The 27080-nt window shown below is 38.8% G+C and overlaps 1 protein-coding gene across 3 annotated transcripts in view; it reads left to right on the top strand.

Annotated features, from left to right (window-relative positions):
* The window catches only part of RAB27A (RAB27A, member RAS oncogene family), a 54304-nt gene extending 29290 nt beyond the window's left edge, over positions 1-25014 (top strand). For 2 of the 3 annotated variants that reach the window (XM_067555872.1, XM_067555873.1), the window contains exons 3-7: positions 8554-8727; positions 10830-10915; positions 12218-12321; positions 13936-14059; positions 22376-25014. In XM_067555872.1, coding sequence (XP_067411973.1) covers positions 8575-8727; positions 10830-10915; positions 12218-12321; positions 13936-14059; positions 22376-22574 — 666 coding nt within the window. In that variant the 5' untranslated portion in view covers positions 8554-8574 and the 3' untranslated portion in view covers positions 22575-25014. The remainder of the gene's footprint in view (positions 1-8553; positions 8728-10829; positions 10916-12217; positions 12322-13935; positions 14060-22375) is intronic. The other variant, XM_067555874.1, reaches the window with a different exon arrangement.
* Positions 25015-27080: the final 2066 nt, after the last annotated feature.

Genomic DNA, 27080 nt, shown 5'->3' with positions numbered 1-27080 from the left:
ATTTGGAATTGGAGTGATATGAAATTATTTTTAAAAATTGCTATGACTTTCGTATCTAATATATATGTAGACACTGTCATTCATACCATACTGCCTCATCACAGCTGCATTGCCTTATTTTGTATATCTGACACCTACATGAGAATATAGGACAGCTGACTATGGTAGAAAACCATTTTTCCCCACAGAAGTTGTATCATTTATCATTGACAATGTCTGCTACACAGTACGTAAATAAGCACAGTCTGGCTTCAGTGAAAGGTAGACATATAGTGAAAGAGATTCAGAAGTGCCCAAAGCCTTTAGAAGCACAATCATCATTGAATGTTAATGATATTTTTTCCTGTTGCTACAATTTATTCTCCTGTATCTGTATTAGAGCTGATCTGAACTTTTGACAAAATGTATTTTTGTTGAAATAGACTATTGACTAAGGACATATTGATAGATTTTTTTTTTTAAATTTTTTTTTTTGAACAATGTTTTTGATAGGAAGGTTTCTGAGGTCCATGGTGGACACTCTAGTTGCTTTTGGTGGGGGTCAGGAGAGAGACCCAAATTGGAAACCTTACTTTTTTAATTCAGAAATGACCGTTTTGACACAATCCTGTTTCATGAAGTCATTCCAAAGGTTTTGTTTTTGCTCCAATGTGAAATGAAGATGAATGTCAAAACCTTGAAAGTTGTCATGAAACAGAATTGTTGACCCTCCAGCCAGCTCTAATCTAATCTAATCATGCAGGCAAAATTTCATGAAGATTGAACCACTTGCTTTGTGTGTGCTTCTTCAACCAAAACACAAGATAGAGGAAGAAAATTTTCCTACATTTTGACTATACATTTCTCCATTAATAAGGCCTCTACAAAAAATATTAGTATTTGGTTGCATCAAAACACAATCAGACTCCTTTTGATGCTCTAGTTTAAGAGCAATATCCCAAACGCCCCTGCAAGTTCAGTTTACTAGAGGTGGAAATGGAGAATTGCTTTCGCTAATTTGGCTCACATCACTTCCATGACTCTTGGCCTTCAATAATAAAGGGAGCAGAAATGCTCACACTATCCCATATGTGGCCTCAACTCTGAGTTATACAGTGCTTCTCCCAGGCAGGATGCAAAAGGCCTTTCCCACATGGCTTATTCACATAATAGCCGTGCACATCCGCAGCCCTTGCACTCACCGGCTGGGCTAGATTCACAGGGGAAACCAGGAAGTGAAGGCTGCCAGTCCCATGAGACGTCCAGTCTCCCTACTGCACAGAAGTGTTAACTGTTTCTACCATTACCCATGAATTCTTATTTCTTCAGAGTAAATGGAAGAACTTCAAAGTTAACAGTGCCAGGGTTTGTGCATGTGTCACCTATGATAGGAATAAGAGAGAAAAACCTATACAGAATACCAGGCATTTTCACTAGTCCTCTCTGCTCAAATAATGCACAGCATCTTCATGCCGCTGAAGTCCTTTTTGATACTAAATGAGAGGGTTGGGTGTGTGACAACTCCAGGACAATTTACTTTTAAAGAAACAGGAATTCAATCTTCAAAAGGAGTGCAGCCACCATTCATCTCTCTTAAAAGTGACTGTGAAATGTGAGGTTCCATCTACATTGTGTCTAGAGCTTGGTTAAACGCTTTTAAACACCAACACTTTTCTTCAGAAAATGCTTTTTCAATCAAAACTTGGCACTTTTTTGCCTTTTTTTTAAAAAAAATCAAAGTATTCGTCAGTTGGAAGAGAGTATTTTTATTGGATCAGTTCTACTTGTCCATGATTTCTAGATCAAACTTACACAGCTTACAATTAAAAAGATGATGATGATGATGGCTATTGTTCCTAACTGCTGCTGACCGTGCAAACTCAGTTTGGGATCTGAGTCAGCCAGAATGTATTCCCTGTGCTCCTCATCACTAGCAATACAGATTCTGAAGGCCAAATTCTGCCCTCATAGTTACACCTGTGCAATTCTATTTAAGACTCTATTGATGGGCAGTGAGGTTGCACAGGTATCAGAGGGCAAACTGTGAAGACAGTGGGGATCCACAGTGTCCCTGCAGGTCTAATTTGGTCTGCAGAATCTTCCCTGCAGATGGTGATGCCTGAAAGAACTCAGATTGATTCCCAGATCCCCATGTTGACCTTGCAGGGCTGGTAGCTGGAGGGGAAAAAAATCTTTCAGCCAGTAAACTCAGCGGATTCAGCGAGAGACAATAAACATGGAAGCTGATATGGAGTTGCTTCTCAGAGCAGAGCTACATGTTGGGATCTCTTGGATATCAGCAGTTTCTTGAACTTAAATATCAGTAGATTTGCAGCAGACTATTTTTGGTAGCTTTGATCAAATGAGTACTTGTCAGCAATAGATCCCTATCATGTACCCACGTAGTAGTGTATTTTGATTATGCTGCAGCCCATTTCCTACCATCTCCTTTTGCTATGACATGCCAATGCCAATCTTACATGGCCCCAAGAAATACACTGTTTTCTTTCCCACGGTCACTTCTTCCTTCTGTGGCTTGCCTTCTGCCACCTGGATCAGAGAGAGAATATGAACACCTCTCTGCAGCCTGTTTCCAACCACCCTGACATAATCCACCAACGAATCTACCCCCATGCTACTAGAATTCATTTCTTGCTGAATGCAGAAGGCAAGGTACCTGGCAAGGCTGAATCCCTGATTGCCAAACTTGGCTCTCACCTTTCTTTGGTTGTAAGCTCTGCCTGCAAATTTTATATCGCTTGTGGAAACTTCCTCTGTATCTGACTCTAACCTGTGAAATAGCAAACAAAGAACAGAATGGCTGAGTCACATGACCATTTTAAATTATAGTTACCATATGAATTAATTATATAGGCCTGTTCTCTATTATCTGGCAAGTTCTGATTAGTTTGTCTCTTTAAACATCTGTCTCTCTGTGAGGTAGATTATACCATGATAATTAGTCAATGCATTTATGGTTGGCTGCCCTTGCTAGTAGGGATGGGGGGTGATGACTGACACTTACGTATACAATTTTCTTTTCTTCTTGGTGTGGGGAGAGGTGCAAGTTTCACTTGCAATGTTTTCCTGGAAGACAAATGGCCTTTGCTTTTGTGTGAGAGCTGGTGTTGAGAGGAGAGAAAATGAGATGTTTCTCTTGCCCCATCCTTCAAACTCCAGAAACCTTGAAATTTTAGATTCTTTTTGACATTTTAGAGTGGTATAATTGGCATTGGAATATGTTGTGCTTTCAAGATTTCAGCCAACGAGTCACTCTATTATTACAAGCTCTGGCTCAGTTTCTTTAGAAATAAATGGTCAAGTCTTGGCACCTTTCAGACCTGGCCAAAGCTGCTTCAGCTCTATATACAGGGGAGAAAGGCTGATGATAAATTAAAGCTAACACTAGAGAGCAGAGATTGCTGCCATGTTGGCCTCCTCTAAGACCAGGGCATGTAAAGTTGCAAAGCATATTAAGATCATTATACTTTTTAAAATGTGGCTTAACTGTGATCAGTATATTATGTTGTTTATATAGTGATATTGTTTCTAACAGGCAATTAAATATTAAGATTTATTATGACACACACTGACTGCCATTTCTATTTGCTCCCTGGGGGGACATATACAAGTCCCTTCTTAAAGTGCTGTTTCCATTTAGATAACAAATGGGACATATTGTAAGTGTGTAACTGCTCCCCAGTCCTGCTGTCAGCCAGCACTCTCTTTACACATACAGACATGAGGCACACCTTTTCATCTATAAACAGCCACTGACATAAATGCAAATAGGTGACACATAGGCTGCTCAGCTGTGTGCTAAACAGGTGGAGCTAGAGAAATACTCCTGCTAACAATAAGTGTCTCTGATTAGACCACTACATTTCTTGAACAGAGTGGAGGTAAGTTATATACTTTTTTTTTGGTATAAAATTGTGTTGAACATAGTAGAGGGCAGTCTGATTAAGAACAGGCATACAGGTAGTAGTTTAAAATGCATGTGTCTGTGTCTGCATATATTTTAACTAGCAGTTCAATGATTAGTTTGTTTTTGTTTTGAGCTTCACCCTTACTTCTGTAAGCTGATCTGTTTTGAGCCCCCTTCCCCCCAAGCTGTGTTTGCCAGATCAGTAGCTACATGTTTTTAGTGATAACATGAAGTAGCTGTTTGTGTAGAGAGGGCATTTTGTGCTATAAAGGGAAAAATCCTGTATGCCAAGCCTATTTCCTTAACTTATCCACGAACAAAGCTGCCCTGCTCTTGAGTGCTTTATCACACAACAACATCACGGTATTGTTTATAACCAGATGTACCCTAGGTGAAATGTGACCATGTAAAACTGATAGAAGCCTCTTAATGTAGTTTCACTAATATACTAATGTGAATAGACTCATTTATCAGGAGCAGTATTTGCCTCAAGGCACATGTAGCCTTTCCTATTGGCAGAGTAGAAAGTAGTAGCGTCTAGGCATAATCATTTGGAGATGCCATAGACATGGCTATATTGAAATAGATAATAATAATATCATACAGATCATACCAACAGTACAAACTGCCATTAGAGGTTCCCAGATTTTCATATTCTCTGTCCATCCTAGTGCTGGACTATGAAAGATCAGATGTAACCAGAACACAAGAGGTTCATAAAAAGAGAAGAGCTGGCTGGAGTGCTTGCTGTGTAACCTGTTCCTTTGATAATTTTCAGTTCTCAGCAAAAGGAGCTGTTCTTGCATTTCCTAATCTTAATAATAATGCTGAAATCTCTTCCAAAACTATTTCAGACCTCCTGCTGGGTTCTTATTATATCCAACTCCCTCCTACATTTCATATGCCTTCCTTAGGGCACATGAATGTGAATGGAAGGGACTGAAAAGTGTGCTGCAATGGAGAAGTTGCTGAGAGCTTGATTTAAAAAATGTGAATGAAAAACCATGGAGGCGTTAAAGCAATAGGCCCTTTGTTAGGTTAGATATCTTCTCTGTGTTAATGATTTTAACATCCACAATTCTTCTTCCCCTTTTTTTGACATATTCCCGAAAAGATGAACATGGGCTGAATTATTATTTATAATTTGCATTTAATTAGGACTTTTAACCATGATAGATTCCAAAGAGCTACACAAGCTGTATGCATACAGCACCACTGAAATGAGGGTAATTGGGGTAGAGAGTAGCAACTAATACTGAGCAATACATAACATACAGAAGTGGGTGGGGAATTTTGGCCAAAGGTCCCAGGCAAAACCCAATTTATGGAAATTCCATGGGATTTTTAATGTCCAGCCTGAGCAGACAAATATTTGTTTTGAAAGCAAATTTCAAGGAAATCTGTTTTATTTGCTGGAAGAATGAAGGATTGAACTCGCCCATCCAGGATCTGAGTGGGTGTTTACAGAGAACTGGGTGAAATCCTGGCCCCACTGAAGCCTATGAGAGTTTTGCCATTGATTTCATTGGGGGCAGGATTTCATCCTCTGTGTATTTCAAATCTATGACTTGGGCCACCAAACCATCACTTTATCTGTTCCCTCTCCACTTTTTTCCATTAATGGATGGAGGTTTATTTATGTATGTGTAATACATTTATTTTAAATAATAAACACTGCTAATGATATAAAAGAATGTTTGTTTAAAAGTATCAGGGTTTTTTTTTTGTTTTATTTTAATTCCTTTAAGGGTTTTGCTTTTAACAAATTGTGCCAATTTATGTAGTAGAAATTTGTGTGCTTCTTGGCTCCTGGGGTGTAAGCCTTGTAAGGCGGAAGGTGGAAAACACTTTAAATATTTGTACAGGGAGGAGGACAGGGCTGGGACCGACTGTGATAATAACCCTTGCCACTCTTCAGGGTTAGGTTACCTGTACCTGTTTCACAGTAAATACATCTTGGAAATATTTGAATACTGGGTTTATCTTGTAGGGCGAGGGGTGGGAGTGATATGCAGTTCATTTTGACTGAGGAAGAACTTTTCCTTGTCAAGGATTGATTGGAATGTATTTTTCATTTATTTCCTGTTAAGGGCTCCTGGCCCTCTTCCCAGCCATTTGCAAATTGTGAATTAAAAGCTATATGGTGAATTAAAGCAGGGGTAAAAAACCATCTATATTGTGTGGCAGCTTATAGAAACAGGTATTCTGCAAATTCCTGTATTGTAATAAGATGCATATTTTTAATCTTCTGCTAGCTCTGACCTTTGTTCAATGAAGGGCGGTAGCTATTTACAGTAAATTTTAGCAAGAGACAAACTATAATAGTTTTCTACATTTCCAAACATGCTGCTGCTGATAATACTTTGCACTTCTCTTGTATTTATCTTCTGAATCCTCATACACATGCACATACTTTCTCACAACAGCAGTCTGTTAGCAATAAAGGGTAGCATTACCACTAGTGTCTCACTTTACTACTGCTAGAATCTCAGGTTCTGTGAAGCTAAAGCTAGCTATTACAATCCCTTACCAACAAAATAGGGCCGATAATTATATGGGATGAGGCCCCAGGTAGTATGGTAAGTTTAGGGCTTGTCTACACATGGCATTAGTCAGCACCAAAGGGGTATGACTTCTAATGAGTACCCACGTATTGTGCACTAACTGATCCATACAGACCCTGCTGGAGTGCACTACAAGTTCCATAGTGTGTGTTAATGTAATCCCATTTCAAACAGTATTACATTAACATGTGCTAGGGAACTTTAGTGCGCACCAGCAGGGTCCATATGGATCAGTTACTGCACAACATACCAGTGCACATTAAAATTTACATCCCTCTAGTGTGGACTAATGCACCATGTAGACAAGCTCCCAGATAGGGATGGCCTGTCTTCATATCACAATAGATGCACTTGCTGTGTATCTAGGCATTTTTAAAATGCTAGTGACTTTAGGGATATTTATACATAAGAGAATCTATGTTTAAAAAGAAGGAAAAGTTTACACAGGGACTGCAAGGTAGCTTGGCAGAAGATGTGGAGGCATTCATTTCATCGCAAACTAAACACCAGGAAGGAATCATAAATCAATCTGGACATTTAAAAAAAAATAGTAGTTTTGTTTTTCTTAACATCTTGCCCTTTCACCTAATACTTCTTAATGGAAACTTTTCTGGAAAATTGCTTGCTGGGTGATCCTGTTTTTTTGAGAGACTGTTTCAATAATCTGTTTTCAATGACTAATGAAGAAAATGCACCAATGGTTGTCAATCAGGGGCATGTATACATACCCTTGCGGGTACTCTAAGGTGTCCAGGGGGTACATCAACTCATCTAGATATTTGCCTCATTTTACAACATGCTACATAAAAAGCACTAGCGAAGTCAGTACAAACTAAAATTTCATATTGACAGTGACTTGTTTGTACAGCTTGTTTATACAGTGAAATGTAAGTACAATATTTATAATCCAATTGATTTTATTTTATAATTATATGGTAAAAATGAGAAAGTAAGTCATTTTTCAGTAATAGTGTGCTATGACATGTATTTTTTTATGTCTGATTTTGTAACAATAGTTTTGAAGTGAGATGAAACTTGGGGGTATGCAAGACAAATCAGATCCCTTAAAGGGGTACAGTAGTCTCTGGAAAGTTTGATAGCCACTGTTTTAAGCAACATTTAGGTTGAGAGGGTAGGTCAGTCTTCATAGACCACCCAGACTTTGGAGCATCTCCTGAAACTTCCACCAAATTCATTTTGCATAAAACATGGAGCACTTATTGTTAAGCTGTTTTAAAAGAGCCTGGTGTGGTGCATTCACACATACACAAAAAAGCAATATAATCTGTTTATGGCAGTATAGTGCCTTTTTACTGAATTGCTGCTTGTGACGGTTAGAGTCAGGAGAATAAAATAGATACTACATGCATTTCAAATCCTATATGCTCTGGTGAATATTAGTTCAGCAGGATACTGCAGATGCATTTATATAACTACCTCAATCTTTCAGATACGGATGAAAATTGTTCTGAGATTAATACTGTGTACATGGGTTTTCCAGATTACTTTAATTTTGTACTTTGTTGCTTTTTGCTTTTTTTAATAAAAAGTAAGAATTATTTTTCAATAAATGATGATTTGCAACAACTCTTATCTGGCAGGACCATCCTGCACTCATTTACGCCTTCCATTGACTGGCAGGTAGTTTATCCAGGACAGCTGACTTTCTTCATCCAACACGTTGGGCCTAATTTTCCTCTCACTTACATTGGTATAAATCAAGAATAAGTCAGTCAGAGCCATTGGAGTTACTCTAGTGTAAAACTGGGGTGAGAGTAGAATTGGCCCTTGCTTCTACTGAAATTATGGGCCATAATCAATTCTGTTGAAGATGGGCACTGACCCTTCCAAATGTTAAGTCTGATCCTCCACTCCATCAGTGAACTTCAGTGGGGTTACACCAGCATAAAACCAGTGTAAAGGAGTGTAGAATCTAACCCACTGTTCTTATCTTTATTTTAAGCATGTTTAAAAAAGCTTTAGGGGAAACTTAAGTTTGTTAATTCTGTGTATTATGAATACTGCCATTTGCTTTGTGCAATGAAATGAGATCACAAGTTTTTTTTATTTTGCTTTTTAAAGGTGGTCTGCAAAGTTCTCACTATGTCTGATGGAGACTACGATTACCTCATCAAATTCCTAGCACTCGGTGATTCTGGAGTAGGAAAAACCAGCGTCCTTTACCAGTACACAGATGGTAAATTTAATTCCAGATTTATCACAACAGTGGGTATTGACTTTCGAGAAAAGAGAGTGGTAAGTTGCATCAGCCGTGTGATACTTTGAATGTACAGTTATTTAAAAAAAATAAAATATAGCCATCAACTGCATAAAATTACTCTTTAAAACCTGATCTGCTGATCATTCGGTAGAGGTATCTGCTCCATGGTCACTGCGTAATTGAGCATATCTCATGGGCACAAAATACCTTCCTCTTCTCTCCAGGAATTGTAAATTAAACAAAAAAGGGTGTTTCTATGGAGTCCACAAAAATGGTTATCACTTGTATAGAAGCAGTTAACTAATAAACCCTATTCAGTGAGCTGTACTGATAGCAACAGATGATGTTATGGCATTCGGACCAATCCTGGTAAATTGAACTGCCATTCTTATCAATGGACTTTCCAGAAGGGAATTGGCCCCAATTAAAGATGTGTTAGCATACATTTTTTTATAAACCGAAGTGGTTAATAAAGAAAGACAGCAATGTTAATTTTAGCGCTTCTGAAAATACAGTTTAGGGTGGTGGTGAATAATTAATACTTTCTAAATGAAAGGGGCAGCGCTTGTAGGACTCCTATTTCCTAAGCAGTTACCTATGTTTTCCAAGTTACTAAGCATCAGAGGTCAAAATGTGAAAACAAAAATATTATGAGTAGTTTTTAATTTCACAAGGTCTTAATTTTAAATGCGACAAAGTTTGAATGGGTATCTGCAGGATTTCCTCCCTTTAATCACTTTTTAGAGAATCTGTGATCCATCTTCAATATTTTATAGCCATTTAAAAAAAAAAAAAAATTGGAAACTTTAGTTTCAGAAATTTTATCTGAAGTGAGGATGCTGTCAGTAAATATTGTAAACAATTCATGCCACAGTGCTATTATACCAACAGGGCATCCAGCACAAAAAATAACCTGGCATTCAGTCTGGGCCTGGATTACCCGGGAAATCCACTCTCCCATTGTCTTCAAAGAATCCAATAGGTGACACTTGAATTGTCTAAGATATGTGGCAAATTTGATTTTTGATTTGGGGCAATGGAGAGCTACATTACCATACCACTGCTGCATGTGCACATTCATAGTTGGCGTCAAGTCCATCTTGTTAGCATACAGGGGTTGCAGAAGACTTTTGGTAGAGTCACTTCACCTGGGCTACTCACCCCCTCACCCAACATGCAGGAGTATCAAGAGGTTTCATGATGTAGAATGTCCTTGTGCAGACTGGCTGCTGCTGTGTGAATAATTGTGCTAATGGAGTAACCGAAATAGAACTCTTGAAATAAATGTCTCTTGCTTGGAAAATAAATGTGATGGTTTTGCTTTGCCTGTCTGATGACACTGTGACCATCATCCTGTGACAATGTTCTTTGCTAGTGATATTGCCTGTATATCCATAACTTCATTAAGCTTAGGGTTCAGTAATACCTATAGGAAAAGGAAAGAACAACCCAAACTGAAATGTCTTCTAGACAATGACTTTAAACACTATTCCAATTTGAATCTCTTCATACCCAGCAGATGTCTTTATTTGTATTCCCATGCTAAATAAGCTCCTGAGCTTTTTTTTTTTTAATTAGTATCTACTTCCTGTCCTTGTAAGCTATAATATAATCAGGTCTACACAAGGTTCTTCTTAGCAACCTTGTGACAGTTAAACAGAAGTCATTATCTCTACAGTCATATTCTGTTTACTGACATGGTTCTATTAATGGTACAAATATATTGCCATATTACATTATCTGATTGTGCTCTTTATAATTGTTTCAATTTGAACAGAGTGAAACAGTAATAGTAAAAATAAAAACTAAAAAGAATCAAGCCTGCCTAATGGAAATGAATAGCCACAATGAATTTCTCTCTAGGTCTCCATAGCTTATTGGAAACATTTTCTCTTGTCTCATTTGATGCTTTTTCTTAAATATTTTACTAAAGGGCAGGATTAAAGCTGGAGCCTATAACTCAGCCTCCTAAGGCAAAGACACGGAGTCTGTCTAGTTTTGATTTTCTGATCAACAACGCATTAAATTGTTATTGGCATGAAGACTGACTACAGTATTGTATTTACATGTCAGTTGTTTGTTATGCTATTGAGTGTGGACTGCTGACACTTCTATCCTGGAAAATTGTCTGTTACAGGTGTATAGATCCAATGGGCCAGATGGTATTAGTGGCAGAGGACAGAGGATACATCTGCAATTGTGGGACACTGCAGGACAGGAAAGGTGTGGCCTTTATATGAAGCGAGTGTGAATGTGCTCACTAAACTATTAACTGAACTCAAGTGCATGAATTTTCCTGTTGCATTTTATGAACATGATTCCAGATGAATCAAAATGTGTCCTTTTTCTGACATTAACAGCAATATGATCACAATTTCCCCTGAATGCCTATTAATGTAATACTTGGGGCTGGGGGAAGTTCTTATTTATAGACACACCCTCCCCTCATATTCTATATATTTTGTGAGCTCTTTCTTTTGTTTGCTCCTTCCTTTTATCTGGCTGCATAATCTATTTTCTTCATTTATCTCTTTTTGTTCTTTCTCTGCCTTTCTTTTTCTCTCTTTATTCTGAAGATAATAAGATTCAGTGGAAGCCATACACATGAGGTCAGAATGAGGGTTCTGCTAGAAGCCTGCAGTGCATATTTGGTTATTTCTACCAGCACTTTGTTTAGGCTTTCAGTAGCTCGTGTAGCCAGCCTGCTTGGACTTGTCCTGAGTCCTTGAAGTTGCTGTAATTTACCAGAATGGTAACTATTGAGGGTGATTTTAATATATATAATATAATGCTGTGCTAGAAATTTATATCTAGCACTGTCACGTCAGCCATTTGTCCTCTTTCAAGACCAAAGCCAATAACTGTCTATGGGACACATCCTGCAGTTCTTACCCAGTTCTTAGGCAGGCAAAACCCCCATTGTCTTTGACACGGAAGTAGAGCTGCAGGATTCATCCCTTCCTATGTAAAGATCAGGTAGATGGTGGGTAAGAGTCACTTTCTAATGTCTTATCCTGCATGGAATCAAGTTTGTGTCCTGAATATTGTGGGCAGTTTCTCTTTCTATAGAAAGTATAAAAGTTGGATATATTCTTCACGTGTCTTTATGCTTCAAAAAGCTTTAACATTCCAACATTTTAGGTGGCACTATTTTAATTTATTGTCTAACTTTAAATGCTCAGTAATGAATTTCAGCATGATTTGAATTTCATTTTGAATTAGATGCTTTTTTTAAAGTTGGTCAAATATGCTATGTAAGGCTTGATCCAAAGCTTACTGAAATTGATGAGAGACTTTCCACTAATTTCAGTGGACTTGGATCAGGCCTATAGTAACTGAAATTGGTTCAGGTCTTATGTCAGCAGAAATCGGACATGACTAGTGATGGTTCTAGAGTACAATTAAATTTTAGGTTACCTTGCTTATCTGTCTATTTTATAGTATGATCATTTTTCAAAATAATTGACACATTAGCTATACCTTATGAAAGGTAAACCAATTACGGCTGTGCTTTTGTATTTCTAGGTTTCGTAGCTTGACAACAGCTTTCTTCAGAGATGCTATGGGCTTTCTTCTCCTCTTCGATCTGACAAATGAGCAAAGCTTTCTCAATGTCAGAAACTGGATAAGTATGTCATGTCTTTACTTCCCATTTTTTCCTGTGCTGCATGTGGAAATGTGGAGCTCCACAGAGGGGATAGGCCCAAAAATATTTGACTTCAGGCTTTCTAGAAAGGAACAAAATGGAAAGCTGTATAAAAAGCTGTGAGTAAATTTGGTTTCCAACACTTTATCTGAAGTTTTGGCTTTCTTACCTTACTTATTGCACTCACAAAACCTCAGGCTGGTTTCATGCCCCTGATGTTAGAAATGCAGTGTGAAAATGGGTGATATTTAATAATGAAATCTGAAATCAGCCAATTTGAAATTCAGTCCTGATTATTTTGATTGAGAGCTTGTCATGGATACCATGCAATACCTGGCAGTCTTGTTCTCGGGTTTGTTCTGGAAGAGACAGGAAACACTTGCCAAACAGGAGCAGGGAAGTACTCACTTTCCCATGGTCAGCAGCTCATTGGAAAAGCTCAGGGGCAGATGGCCCTTAATCCTTAGCACAGAAATTGTGGATTCACAATCTAGCACTCTAGGGATTATGAGGCATTTTTGCTCCAGGGCTTTTCCAGTGATTGGCTGACAATGGGTGCAGGCATGTTCCTCAGCTCCCACTGCATCATAGCAAGAGGCTTGGTGCATCTTGTCCCCCAGTTAGAGCTATTAGTATTGGGAGGGCAATGGGCAATACTGAATGACTTCCCCTACAAGCTGATGGGGAAAGTGTTGTGTCTAACATAAAATCTGCACATAATAAAACCAGTTCACTTGAATTGTGACTGAAAAGAGGCACTTGTATAGAATACCGATAAACCACCCATGGTTACTGGTCTGTGGTAATGTCCTTTCCTCCATGTATCATAAATATTGCATTCTCCAGTAACTGAAGGACCTGCAAGAGTGTTCTGGAAAATCTTATCAAACATTGTGCCCTTGACTTCAGTGGAGTTGCAGTTTGAATGAATTTGGCTCATTCCTTGTGTTTTCCGTATTTCTCTTGTCCTGCTTTTTAAATATAGGCACATTTGGACTGGAGCAGGATTTTTGTTTGAGATAATCTACTTGTCTTCCTTCACTTGATGTCAAAAGCCTCTGGCATCACAATTGGTTGTTGTAGAGGTGATTGTCCCAAAGTGGCGTAATAACTTCAGGTGGGGAGAAGGGTGGTGTGGTGTCCTGGCACTCTGGAGACTGGGCTGAGTTCCCTGCTCTGCCACAGACTTCTTGTGTGATTTTTGGCAAGTCACTGTGTCCAGAGAATTCCCCATCTGTAAAATGGGGATAATAGCACTTCCCTACTTGTGAGTGTTGTGAGTATAAATACATTAACGGTGTTAAACTCTTGCATACTGTAGTAATGGGGGTCTTATAAGCATCTAAGAGAGACCAAACCAGGACCAGATGATCAGTAAAGATCCCACTGGCATGTAAATATCTCTAGTGCTTAAAAGAAAAAAAAAGTCAAGGAAGAGAAGAGTTAGGAAATTGGCAGCAAACTTCTTTTTCTCATCTCTGAGAATTACTTTGCCAAGTTCTCCATTTCCATTTTAAAAAGGCACTCATGTTCTAAGTAAACTTCCTACTTAACAAAATAAGATAAGCCCTGTTATTGCTGTTTGTTTTGCTGTTAGGCCAGCTACAAATGCATGCGTATTGTGAAAACCCTGACATTGTATTATGTGGAAACAAAAGTGATCTGGAAGACCAGAGAGTGGTGAAAGAAGAGGAGGCAAAGGAACTTGCAGAAAAATATGGGCAAGTATCTTCCTTGCAGTTATTCTTGTGGTTAAAACAAAATTAAATGTGTTTCTTGAAAGGTCTGTGGTGTTGCTTTGTGTACTAGAAGGCTCTTGTCAGAATGGCCATCTTGGAATGCTCCCAGGACCTGTTTGATCTCTGTCCTGTCTCTGACAGAGGCAAATGCCACATACTTTAGGCAAAGATATGCACCTTATTGAACAATACTACTGCATGGGGGTATCATCTGTGTCCTTCTGCCCTTGCAGTAGAAAACAAAGTAAACTCTTCTCCATAACTTTATGGAAAACACATTTCATTTATGAGGAGAGGAAGCTGCACAGTGAATCATCAAATCCTAGAAATGGCTACAGGCTGGAAGGGACCTCAAGATCATCTAGTCCAATCTCTATCTTCGCTTTCCCCCTTCGCCCAATGAGGAGGCAGGATTAAGTATATCCTGACTGGCACACATCTGACCTGTTCTTAAAAACCTCCAACCACCTAGGTAACCTGTTCCAGTACTTAACTATCCTTAAAGTTTGAAAGTTTTTCCTGATATCTAATCTAAATCTCTCTTGTTGCAAACTAAACCAGTTAATTTCTTTTCCTGCGCTCAGCAGACATGAAGAACAATTGATCACTGTCTTGTTCAGAACAACTTTGTCTACATATTTGAAGACTGTTATCATGTCCCCTCTCCACCTTCATTTTCCTAGACTAAAAATACACAGTTCTTTCAATCTTTTGTCAGAGTTCCTAAACTCTTATAGTTCCAAACCATGTTTTCTAAACCTTTTATCATTTTTGTTGCTTCCCTCTGGACTCTCTCCAATTTATCCACATCTTTCTTAAAGTGCAGTGCCCAAGACTGGACACATTCCATGTATTTGGCTCACTCTAGGTATAGTCCAACTGAAACCTCACCAGTGCTGATTAGAGCAGAACAATTAACTCCTGTTAGTACACCCCAGAATGACACTTGTCTTTTTCACAAGAGCATCACACTGCTGACTCGTATTCAGTGTGTGATTAATTATAACCCACAGGTCCTTTTCTGCAGCACTGCTGCATAGCCAGTTATTACCCATTTTGTAACTGTGTATTTGATTTTTTTCCTCTGTAAGTGCAGCACTGTGTGCTTGTCTTTATTGAATTTCATCCTATTGTTTTTTAAACCAATTCTCTGATTTAGCAAGATCATTTTAAATCCTAATCCTGTCCTCCATAGCGCTTGCAACTCATCTCTGCTTGATTGCATTGCAGTTTTTGAAGCCTACTCTCCTCTCCATCCAAGTCATTAATGAAAATATTGAATAATACTGGACGCAGGACAGACCTCTGTGGGACCCCACTAGATGCACCCTCCCAGTTTGACAGCAAACAATTGAGATTACTCTGAGTGTTGTCTTTCAACCAGTTGTGCCACCCACCTTATAATAATGCATCTGGACCATATTTCCCAAGTTTGCTTATAAGAACGTCATGTGGAACTGTGTCAGAAGCCAAAATGATAGCTACCCTGTAGTCTTTAGTATGGCTATTTACAGTAAGCAGAGGACCTAATTTCCTTGTGCAATGAAACCTAAGAGTATATTAACCAAAGTCGTAGAGTCGCATATGTGCATCACATTAAACTCTGGATGAAAGCAGAGGCAATACTAAGCAGAAGCACTCTTATTTTTAAGCTCTTAGCCTCACAAATTGTCAACTCTGTAATTAGGAAGGGACAGAGCAAGATGGGGTTTAGTGCAATATTACATCCTTCCTTTTTCCTCCTCCAACTTATATGCTTGTGTAATGCTATTTGTGGGGCACTAACCTCAAACCAGCATAGTTTTGTAACACGTACCTTTACAAAAAGAAATGAAAATTTGGGAAATGTGAAGCAGCAGATGATGTGTGTTCATATCTGAAATCGTTTTGCACACCTCTTCATAAATGTATATTACTTGCATAAGATGAAATGTCTGTTAGTCTTGTGGTCAGAATTTGAACAATGTGGGAATCAAAAACTAGAAGGCTGATTTATAGATCCCATTTCACTCTGAGAGTTTCTGTTTGGTTCTCAGTACTTGTGAGTGGGTGAGGAAAAGTAACCATGAATAGGCATGTTCTTACGACTTCAAAAGGTGTGGGAGGGAGGAAAAAAGAGCAACCCTGCCTCACTGAGTGAGCTGTTGCTACTGCTAACCATTTTGGGTAGTACTGAACATTTCCCTCCATGCCTACTACCAGTAAATGTTGCATTTAGAATATGAGTGTAGAGGAGATTACTCCATTATTAAATATTTATTTTTAATTATAATTTAATTCTTAGTATTTTTAACTGCATTAACTAAATTCTACAAATTAAGAGAATACAAGCAAGAATTATCTATATTTTACTAAGTGGTGGTGACCTATAAAGCTACGAAGCATGGGAGCAAGAGAGATTTTAAAAATCCCACCCATAATTTATCTGTGTAAATTTGTGCCTAAATAAATAATAATAGGGCTTTAGCTCTACTAATCCAACAGGTTCCTTTGCCCTATGATTGCCCTGTCATCTTTCTTACACAGAGAAATCCAGCTTCTCATTTGTCTTTAATTGTATAAACAGAAGCATAATCATATTGACCAAAGGAGTTAGGTGAAAGTCATTTGAAGCTTTTCATTCTTGCAGTCTCCACCCTGGCATTCCTGACCGTCAACTACTTTAGCTATTTCTTCACCAGGTGAAAATGGAAGATTTACGCAGTATGACAGAAGCACGTAGGTTGCTCAGCAGTGGCCCAAGAGAGAATTCCTTGGGGCTCTGAAATCTCATTAACTAAAAGAATTTCCTCTGTCATGAAATGTGTTGATAAAACATTGCCCCAATGATTCTGTCTTTAATGGCTTAACATTTCTTTATGGGTATAAGAAAAGGAAGAAATGTTTCTGTATTTACAGGAAGGTCAAGTAATTCTGTTTCCATTTCAGCTCCATGATGTCATTCTTAATTGTCCACAAAAGGATCCAGAAGGATCCAGCATTTCCTCCCAATACTTTCATATTTAACACACAGCCCAACAGCCCAGTGCTTTGCACTGTGTATATTAGATAAACCTCTCCAGCTTTTTGGGCCTAACGCCAAGGATGCTGCTAAAATCCACATTTGGTGCAAGGGGGAAAGAGAGAGCAAGAGCACTAGTTTGAGACTTACTGCTGTAGCCCTCATCTCCATTTAAAAATGTTACCCGTGTTTGTTCACAAATACATTCAATCAAATTCGATGACATGAAGTGGAATGCAACTGAGCAGACAGTGTTAAACCAGGACTGATCACGATCAAACCAGAAGGCAGCTGACTTTGTGTGCAAAAGGGAGATGAGAGAGAAGGGTGGGCGTTGGCGGCAAATTGGGTACAAGTTCAGGTTCCTCTTGCTCTCTGGGCCTGAGTGATGGCATGCTACTTTGGAGACAGTAGCTGAAACACACCTCTTATATAAGGGGCCTTAAAGGCCAGGACAGATTTTGCAATTATATCTTGTTTTACAATATACTGTATAATACAGGTGCTCTGCCCAGATGGGCCAAGTCCCTTGCTTGACTAACCACTTCTCTATCCCACTCTCAGTATAACTTTGAACTAGGCAGCTGGGTTAGACATTACTCACTCCCAAGCTACCTCCTAGCTCATAAGTAACATTCCTGTATTTGTTTCTGCTTGATCGGAAAGGCATTATAGGAACAGAAGCTGCTTTTTCATCATTACCAAGCACAGTGCCTGTGAACAGAGATCAACGTGTTCTTTTCAAATCCTGATCTGAAAAGACACCTTGGGAAATAGCTTTGGGAAAAATATTTTCTGCTCCTGCAGCTGCGTTTCATCTTGTCATTTCCTCTGCTGTGAATAATTAACACCTGAATACTCCTGTCTTTATTTCCATGGATAGATGCCCAATTTATTTATATACAAGTATTTAAAAAGCAAGCTTGTCCAGTAAAAACAGGGTCCTGGAATGATCATTCCTCAGGCTGTCAGGATTAATTTTCAGTTATGTAGTATGTTAAAGTCCATAAATCAATAGCTTTTAAATAGTTCAGTGACTAGTCTCCCCGCCTCCCTTTGGTCTTGTATACATTGCTTAATTTATCATACTGCTTATTCTTTGCATTTCTTATAATCAGGAAGTAACTGACTTTAAATGAGACAAAATGGAAGTGTCATCCAGCTTGTTCCTCCCTGAACCACTCCTATGTCTTTCTATCAGTGCATTTAAAAAAACAAAAACAAAATGTAAATTGGTTTTAAAATACATCCACACACCTTTGGCATGGTGAGGCTCCCAAAATAGAAAGCAGAGAGACAAGCTGGGTGAGGTAATTTCTTTTATTGGACTACCTTCCATTGGTGAGAGAGACAAGCTTTTGAGATTACACAGAGAGTGAAGAAGAGTAATAAAAGATATTACCTCACCCACCTGGTCTCTTTTACATCTTAGGACCAACATGGCTATAACAGCACTGCATATAATAGAAAGCAGTAACATGCAAGGGTGGAGAAAGAGAAATGCTTTGTGTATTACAGCTATGTTGTCTGGGACTATCATTAGCTCTCTGGACTTGTGTGAAGCTGCCAGTTACATTTACGGTGTTCGACATGACTTGTTGGATTCTTCTGTTGGCAATAAGAATGGCTTGGTGACTAGTTACACAGCTGAAATGTAAACAACAGAATGACCTGCCCTTCCTGTAAGACCATACCTGAGATTTTTCACACGTGTTTGCCTTTTTGATCTACGTTTAGAATTTCACATTCCTCTGCTGAATAGTTTCCATGAAGAATATAGCAGTAGCTTAAAAAGGATTAGAAGTGTACGTTTTCCACCTGAATTTGCCCCAAAGAAAAGTCTGAGTTCACAACAAATCAGGAGTTTGTCGTCTGTGGAAACTTCCTCTCCTGTTCCTGAAATGGATTACTTTTTTAAATTTCCTCCTCCCCACTCCTTCACCAGCTGTGTGACATGCCTGTAGTCCCAAAAGATGTTAGTGTTTTTCAGAGGAACTGCTGATTTTCAGTCTATAATTGATCAAAAAAAAACCAGTGTCTATACAATTCTGTGTACAATTGTACAAGTGTACAATTCTGAGGTGGTTGTTTAGTTTTCATGAGTGCAATTACCTTTGCAGGGTGACCTACTCACTCTAGATGGAGCTGTTCTATGGAAAAATGTCAAAATGATTTTGTTGGGCCAGAAGAGCAGTTTTTATAAAGCAATGATTAGGGCAACTTTCCAGTTATTGTTCTGGGGCCACTCTCATCAGAAGGTATTTTAAAAGATTTCTCTCAGCAGGAAAAAGTCTAGGATTTCACTAATATGCAGACTGTTTGTTTAATTAATATTCCAAATGGCACTAGATTTGTAGATAAGATACATAACAAAGGGTTCAAAAGTATGTTCACTTGGAGGATTTTTGTCCAACAACAGATTCAAAATACTAAGAGAACAAAGTATTTCTACCTTTTTTACTAAACACATCACCTTTATTACTTCAAATGAATATTCTTCCCCTTGTGTTTGGATATGCGTGAGAAGATGAATGGGCTATACACAAGGATAATTCCCTCTTTAGCATTGGAGCACAGCTTCAAGTGTTTAAACAAACTTTCAGGAAGTTCACTAAGTATATGAGAAGCAGGAATGTTGGGACTGGTTGAGTTGTCTGGACTACCAGAGAGTAAATTGTAAATGAGGAGGTACTGGCACAAACCAAGACCAGGTGTTAAATGCCCAAGGGATCTGAGGAAACTTAAAGAATGAATCACTTGATAGAGCTACCAAGAGAAATATGCAGGGAGTACAAAGAATCAATGAGAGAGTCTTGGTCAGCACGATAGGCTTTGGTCTCAGCACACACCAGCCTTTCTAAATGTTGTCAAGTATTTTGTAGCCATCGAGGAGGAGGAGGATAATGAGGTAGCTTTGAGGATATTTATGGGAAGCTCCTCCCAAGCATGAGGGGCAGCATGGAAAAAGCATGAAGGCATTGTTATATATATAACAAGTGGGCAATGGAAGCTGGTATCATGGACTCTCTCCCAGGTGTCATGGCAAGGAGCAGAGCTTATTGTTAGGTGAGTCATGGGGACCTTAAGCTACTCAAAGACGTTTTTAAAAATTAAGGGGGGAAAAATAAAAGAATTGGGTTTTATCCTGTGCTTCATTTTACTGTATCTTTTTACACAGTGTGGATCAGGATAGTGGTGAGGGCAGCTGTCCTTTCACTGTTATGCCATGGCTTTTTCATGAAGGAGTTTGATTTTATTTAACCAAACGATTTCTTGTTTGCTTGGCTCTATATGGCCAAATCAGTTTCCAGGGTTGAGTCTCTTCTTCCTCCTTCCTCTTAGGTATGTGGATTGTTCTCATGAGCTCAACTCCCCCATCAGTGCATAGCAAATCTCAGTCTACAGGCTCTTTCTCCATAGTGTATGGCCCAGGTTTTTTGGCCCAAAGTTCACTATGCTGGTGACTTCTGATGCTTATTTTAGACTAATGATTAATCCTCTTTCATCCCTCAGCTCCAGAGCTGCCTCTTCCATCCCTTTCTGCATAGTATCCTATGAATAATTTTTTGCATTTCCTCATTTAAAGACTGGAATTAAACTGAAATTATCGCTGCCTGGAGCTCCTTTATTCCATCTGCACCTTGTCATTGTCTTCTTCAAAGCAATTGGTAGCTGCTGCTTGCTGAATGTCAGCATCTTACTTAGACTCTCTTATATTCTCTGTTATTACCACCTTCCTCTCTGTTTCTATACTCTCACCCCCATCATCAGCCACTCTGACTCCAGTGAATGTTCCTGCTACTGTTCGCCCTTTCCTGGGGCATGGATGGGAAGGGAAGCTTCATTTGACCCACTGCTTTCTTCTGTTCCTCAGATGCTATAGTGGGTTGTCGGGTGTACATCATCATTAATAGAAGTTAAGGGAAACAACAGGGAACTTCCATACTGTATGGGATGGAGTGAAGGCCCTTTTATGTATGGGGAATAATGCTCTTGAGACCCATTTGGGTGTAGTAGCATCCTCCATTTCTGATCATACATGCCATTTGGAACCCAGGAAATACCATAGTGTCACAGTATCCAATTCACTAACTTCTTTTTTTCTTTCTCTCCATGTCATTATCTATCTTGTTTCTGTGTCTACTTCTCCATTACCATATCCCTTTTCTTATTTCTTCCTAGTGTCTTCACTCTTACTTTTTGTCATCTCCATTTTCTGAGTCACCCTTTCCTATCTTCCTTCTCCAATATGCTCAGTTCAGGGTTGTCTCCTTCCATTCCCCTTTTATCTTTTTTACTTGCTTTCCTCCTTTTCTTTTTCTCCCCTCAACCTCAGTTCTTCTCTCTGTCCCCTATCTTGCCTTCGCTCCTCTTCTCCTGAGCTGCCAGCCAGTCTCTTCTTCCACCCTGAGGTCCTGAGAGGAACGAATCCAGATCAGTGAGGAGAACGGTTCTACAAGGACTGCCCGTTGTCTCTGATGTTTGCCACCACCCAAAATCTGGATCCTTAAGTGGCCCATTCTCCCTGCATCCCTTGCAGCTGTCACTCTGTGCTGGAAATAGAGAGATGCATATAATGGGAGAGCCCACGGAGGAAACACTTAGAGCAGAAGTTGAAGAGGTAGCTGTCCTCAGAGCTTGAGGCCCTTAGGAGCCAAATGAATACAATAGCATGAATGGTGTTATGTACCTGGCTCTTTTGAGGAGGGGATGTCTCTCTCTCTCACTCACACACTGGCTGTGATTACATACGTTTTTTTCTTTAATAAACATTGCTTTCACACCAATTCAGCTAAGCAATGGAGCAAAAGTGTAGAACATCTGTTGGCAGTCCATCTACGCGAGCACTCCCATTATTGCTACCAACAGTAGAGCAGCTACTGATGGAGGTTTTAAGAAAAATGCTTGTGGAGATGAGGCCACACAAAGCAATTGCATCTGTTGTGGTTAAAGGAAAGTATTGGAAAACAGAACTCATGGATTTATTTTTTTTCTTGGCTCAGTGTGTGCCTTGGGGAAGTCACATAATCCAACAGTGCCTCAGTAAAATGGAGATAATGCGTGACTGGGCTGTTATGAGGGGTAATTAATGTTTGTCCTGCTAATGCACCTCTAAGCACTTCACATAGGGTTGCATTTAAATTTCAACTTTTGGAGAATTCTGCTTGATTCTGTTGACCTCTCCAGACATTCTCTAAGGAGAATGTTTTTTATGTATGTGGCCATAACCGTATAATGCGTTTGTTTCAGGGAAGGTTTCACTTGATCTGAGATGGTGTGTTTTTTATCCTTTACAGGATACCGTACTTTGAAACAAGTGCTGCTAGTGGAACTAATGTGAGCAAAGCTATTGAAACTCTGCTTGACCTTATCATGAAGCGCATGGAACGGTGCGTGGACAAGTCATGGATACCAGAAGGGGTAGTACGGTCCAATGGACACAGCTCTACTGAGCAGCTAAATGAGGAGAAAGATAAAGACAAATGTGGCTGTTGAGCAACAAACTTTACTGCAACAATTAAATTAACATATAATATTTGTTAAAGTATAATACAGTTGCAGCTTAGTGGATTCATTTATGGACAGCTCTTACCATATGGATATATAGTAACAAAGCTATATTAATTATTGGTATTTGCTTTCTAACATTCACCATTGCGTGGCAAATGTTTAATTTATTAGCAGTTAGCCAGATATGTGTGTGTTTGGGTTTGATGCAACATTGGGCACTCTCAATTTTCAGTATCTTATTCTGTAACAGTGGTAAACCAGCCAATAGAGGTCCTTAAGTCCTATTTGAACTGAAATGTTCCATCATTACAGCAGTAAAAATAAACAGCAAACTGTATGTGCTTTGGAAAAGCTGGCAAGTCACTTTTCCTTGTTTTTCATGCATTATCAGTTTCTAATGACAGAAGCTAAAATAGAGCTATTTTTATATGGAATAAAAAGCTGTCCAGAGAAATGCCAAAATGACACTTGTACAGTGCTACTGCTATGCCATGCACCTGATCTTCTCAGTTCCCACTGTACTATAGGAAAGATTCAGTACATTATAACAGATCACCTAGCATCATGTGAATTCCAAGAACATGCTGAGGTATATACATACCAAGGGCAAGTCTACACTTAAAACTCTGCATCGATGCAGCGTTTTGCCACTTAAGTCAAGACGCTCCAGTGCCGACGGGTGAGAGCTTTCCTGTCAGCATAGTTAATCCACCTCCCTGAGAGGCGGTAGCTGTGGCAATGAGAAAAGCTCTTTCCCATTGACATAGCGCAGTCTACATCGGAGGTTAGGTCAGTATAACTGCATCGCAGAGGGGTATGGATTTTTCATATCCCTGAGGGACATAGTTATACTGATATAGGTCTGTAATGTAGACCAGATCATAGATGGCGTATGTGTATATGAATGCATACATTTTATGTACCAACTCTTTTATGTTTTAACAGGAATTTAGGGCAAGCTAAGTGCCAGCAAAATTTCATCAGAGCTAGTGCTTTGCACTGAATTTGTTTGTACCAAGCGTACACTTGGAACATTTCTTCTTCAAATTTGGACTGAAAATTTTAATATTGGTCCTATTCTGGTGAGATATAACTGTCTAATATCAATGCTGTTTAAACTGGTACACTTGTAAATTTATAAAGCTTCTGTTTACCTCTGGGTCCTGTACATCTTGGGTTTTGTATATGTTTTGTTTATTCCTTTTAAAGTCTCACTTAGTCGAATTGAGGGAATATGTTTTGATTATGTAAAGATGTACTCTGTTTCTGGTGGATGATCATTTTTATTTATCCTCAGATATGATAAGGAATAATCAGTATTTTTTACATTTCTCTTCAGCCTGATTGTGATATGCCTAATAAACTGTTTTCTTCCCTAGCAGGTTCATATAACTCTAAAATATTGCCAAGTAAAGTCTCAACATGCCAAATTCAGTCTTTGAATAGACTTCTTGTAGCAGTTTGTTTACAGAACTCCAAAGATACTGCTGCTTTTAAAATTTAAATATTTATTTATTTTAAAGTGCTAGTTATTTTGGCTACCACATGCTCAGGCAAACTTCTACAGTCAGATCGCAGCATGAGATGTGATGTAATATATTTTTAATTAAAAAATTGAATACGTTAAAAGGACCAAATTGTGTACTAGAAAAGTATCTGAGAAGAAAATATCTTCACTGCGTTGAATAGAAACTTGGATGCAACTTTTCAATTGCTTTTTAGAAATATAGAAAGTGTTAAAACTCACTGCTAGCTCTCAAAAAAACATCCTGCAAAGTAATGCATTTGTTCTTTAACAAACACAACATGTAAATATTCTATTTTTATCACAGCCTACACAGAATATTTAACCACGTGCAATATAACTTGAATGCTAAGGCATTGACAGAAGTTAAAGCATTTTATATTGTATAAATTACTGTATTTTCTACTGTACAGTACCAAGAATAAAAAATGCCTGTGGACCAGAGTTACTGTAGACTAATTCATGAGTGCCTTTCAAAGTTGCCACTGCTTGTGCAGCCAGTAGAGTTACAAGAATTCTACTGTGGAACACAACACATTTCAGTGCACTTAATTGTCTCCGTTTTTAATGTAGAAATTTAACCCCTCGCTTTTCAGAGGGTTCCAGTGGAATTTTGCCACCTATTAACTTTAGTAGGAGTTGTGTGGCTAAAATAATTTCCAATTCCTGAAAACAGTAAGGATAAGTGCAGCCAACTACTGAGTTTAAATTACTACTGAAAATATTTAAGTACATTTCCCTTTGAATACATGTTTAGATTTTATACTAAATACTGTAATTGCCATATTTTGTCCTACATTGTATGTATCTATTTTACAGTGCTGTATAAAACGAAAATCTATCTTCGTGAAATTGCTTTGATGTACTGCCATAAATATATATGTATTAAAAATCTATTATACCAGGTTTTAATCTATTTGAGTTATTTATAGCACAGCTTTGCACTTGCAACTTTCATCAGAGATCAAGCACAGTGATTGAGTCTCTTAACAGTCCTGTGAGTGACAGCATTATACCAATCCAGACCTGATCAAAAATCAAAATTTCCCTGGTGTGAAAAATTATGATATTTTTACATTTATTTTTATGACAAATTAGGAAAAATATTGAAATACTGAATTTTTTTCACAGAATAGAAAGTTCAGGAAAACTTAATATTGAAAATGTTTTATTTCAACATTTCTGATCAAAACAAAATATTTAATTTGGATTTGTTAAACCCAATTGAAACATTTTGTTCCAGCTCAGTTCACTGTTAATCTGCATCTTCCTGAACTTCTGTGGTGCTTCATCGGAATTTTAGTTCAAGTGCCACATGTCCCCTTTCTCATCGATGGGCTGGGCTCCCCAGCCAGACTACAGTTCCCGTGGCACAGGGCATCAGTTCAAGCAAGAGACCATGGTGCAGCATGGGAGATGGAGCCCAGCCCAGAGAGAAGACACAAGGCGCTGAAGCAGACACACATGAATGTCAAATCTACCCAAACCAAAATGTTTTGATTTGGGTTTGACCTAACCTGAAACCAAGTACTTTTGTGTTGATTCCCCCAATGTAAAATTGAAAAAATGTTGGCAAAATCAAAATGTTTGTTTGCAGTGCTGTTGTAGCCATGTTGGTCACAAGATCTGAGAAAGACAAAGTGGGTGAGATCGTATCTTTTATTGGACCAACTTCTGTTGGTGGAAGAGAGAGATGATCTTACCCACATTGTCTCTCCCATGGAAAATGTCCATTTTGTGGAAAATGCATTTTCTATCACAAATTACCATTTTGGTGGTAAATTCCTGACTAACTCTGTCAATCACATTGAAGTACAGAAGTTATGACTTATCCAGACACCATAAAGGTTTATATATGGGAGAAAATATGCCATGAGGTCTACTGTTGTCCCCAGCTTTAAAATCCCAATTCAAGGCATAATAATATGTTCTGGATTTATAATTTAGACCTGAGAATAAATTTGTAGGAGAAGGAAAAGCTTTGAACCAGGAAGTACATGTATTGATTCATCTCCACATCTCCACATATGGGGAACCTGGTTAATGAAAGTAGTCTTGTTGGTGGAGTAGAGGTAAAATTCACACACACATAACTCCAACTGGTGCCAGGCTGCAGTGCAGATCTCCCATTCCTGGCCCTTCCACAGCCTGGCCCTTCTGTTTGAACCAGGAAGTACATGTATTGATTCATCTCCACATATGGGGAACCTGGTTAATGACTAGTTTCTGGAGGTATTGTTATAAGTACTGGAAATCAGGTGGGAATGCAGCATGTTTCTGAGTGAGGGAGGAACAAGCTGGCCAGACAATATAGCTGCAAAAAAAGTTTTTTCCTGGCAATTGCAATACATCAGAATACATCTTAAAATAGATTGTACGGCCCTGATGGTTTATTTCTATTCCCTGTTCTTTCCAAAGCTGTGTATCTTGGCAACCCTCCTGACCAAAACAAGATTATTTTAACTCTCCCTCCTTTTAGAATTGCATCCCACTCCCATCTTCTCTGATCTCTGGTATGTTACTTTAGAAACTCTGGATCATTAAATGGAAGCTATAGATAATATTATTTAGGCTAAATAAGGGAGTTGAACATATGTAGCTATAAGCTACTTTTTTATAACTCAGTTTGGTTCTTGGTGCCACAGTAAGCATTGTCAGGGGGCAGCTGCAGTTTGGAGTTTTTTGCAGCTCCAGCATAACCCTATCACGCCTGGAAACCACTACACGGCAGCTTATGACCATGAGGGGTGAAAGTCACTTCACTCACATAAAAAGTAGTCTTGTTGGTGGAGTAGAGGTAAAATTCACACACACATAACTCCAACTGGTGCCAGGCTGCAGTGCAGATCTCCCATTCCTGGCCCTTCCACAGCCTGGCCCTTCTGTTTGTGGAGGATGTTGCTGGACCTATGTAATTGTGATTCCCGTGGCCTCTCTCTCCAAAGACACATTCCCTGGCTGTCTGT

The sequence above is a fragment of the Emydura macquarii genome, unplaced genomic scaffold (assembly GCF_026122565.2).
Source record: "Emydura macquarii macquarii isolate MOO-44397 ecotype Brisbane River unplaced genomic scaffold, CSIRO-AGI_Emac_v2 contig_1644, whole genome shotgun sequence".
Classification (NCBI taxonomy): Eukaryota; Metazoa; Chordata; order Testudines; family Chelidae; genus Emydura; species Emydura macquarii.
This window is presented reverse-complemented; position numbering and strand designations above follow the sequence as displayed.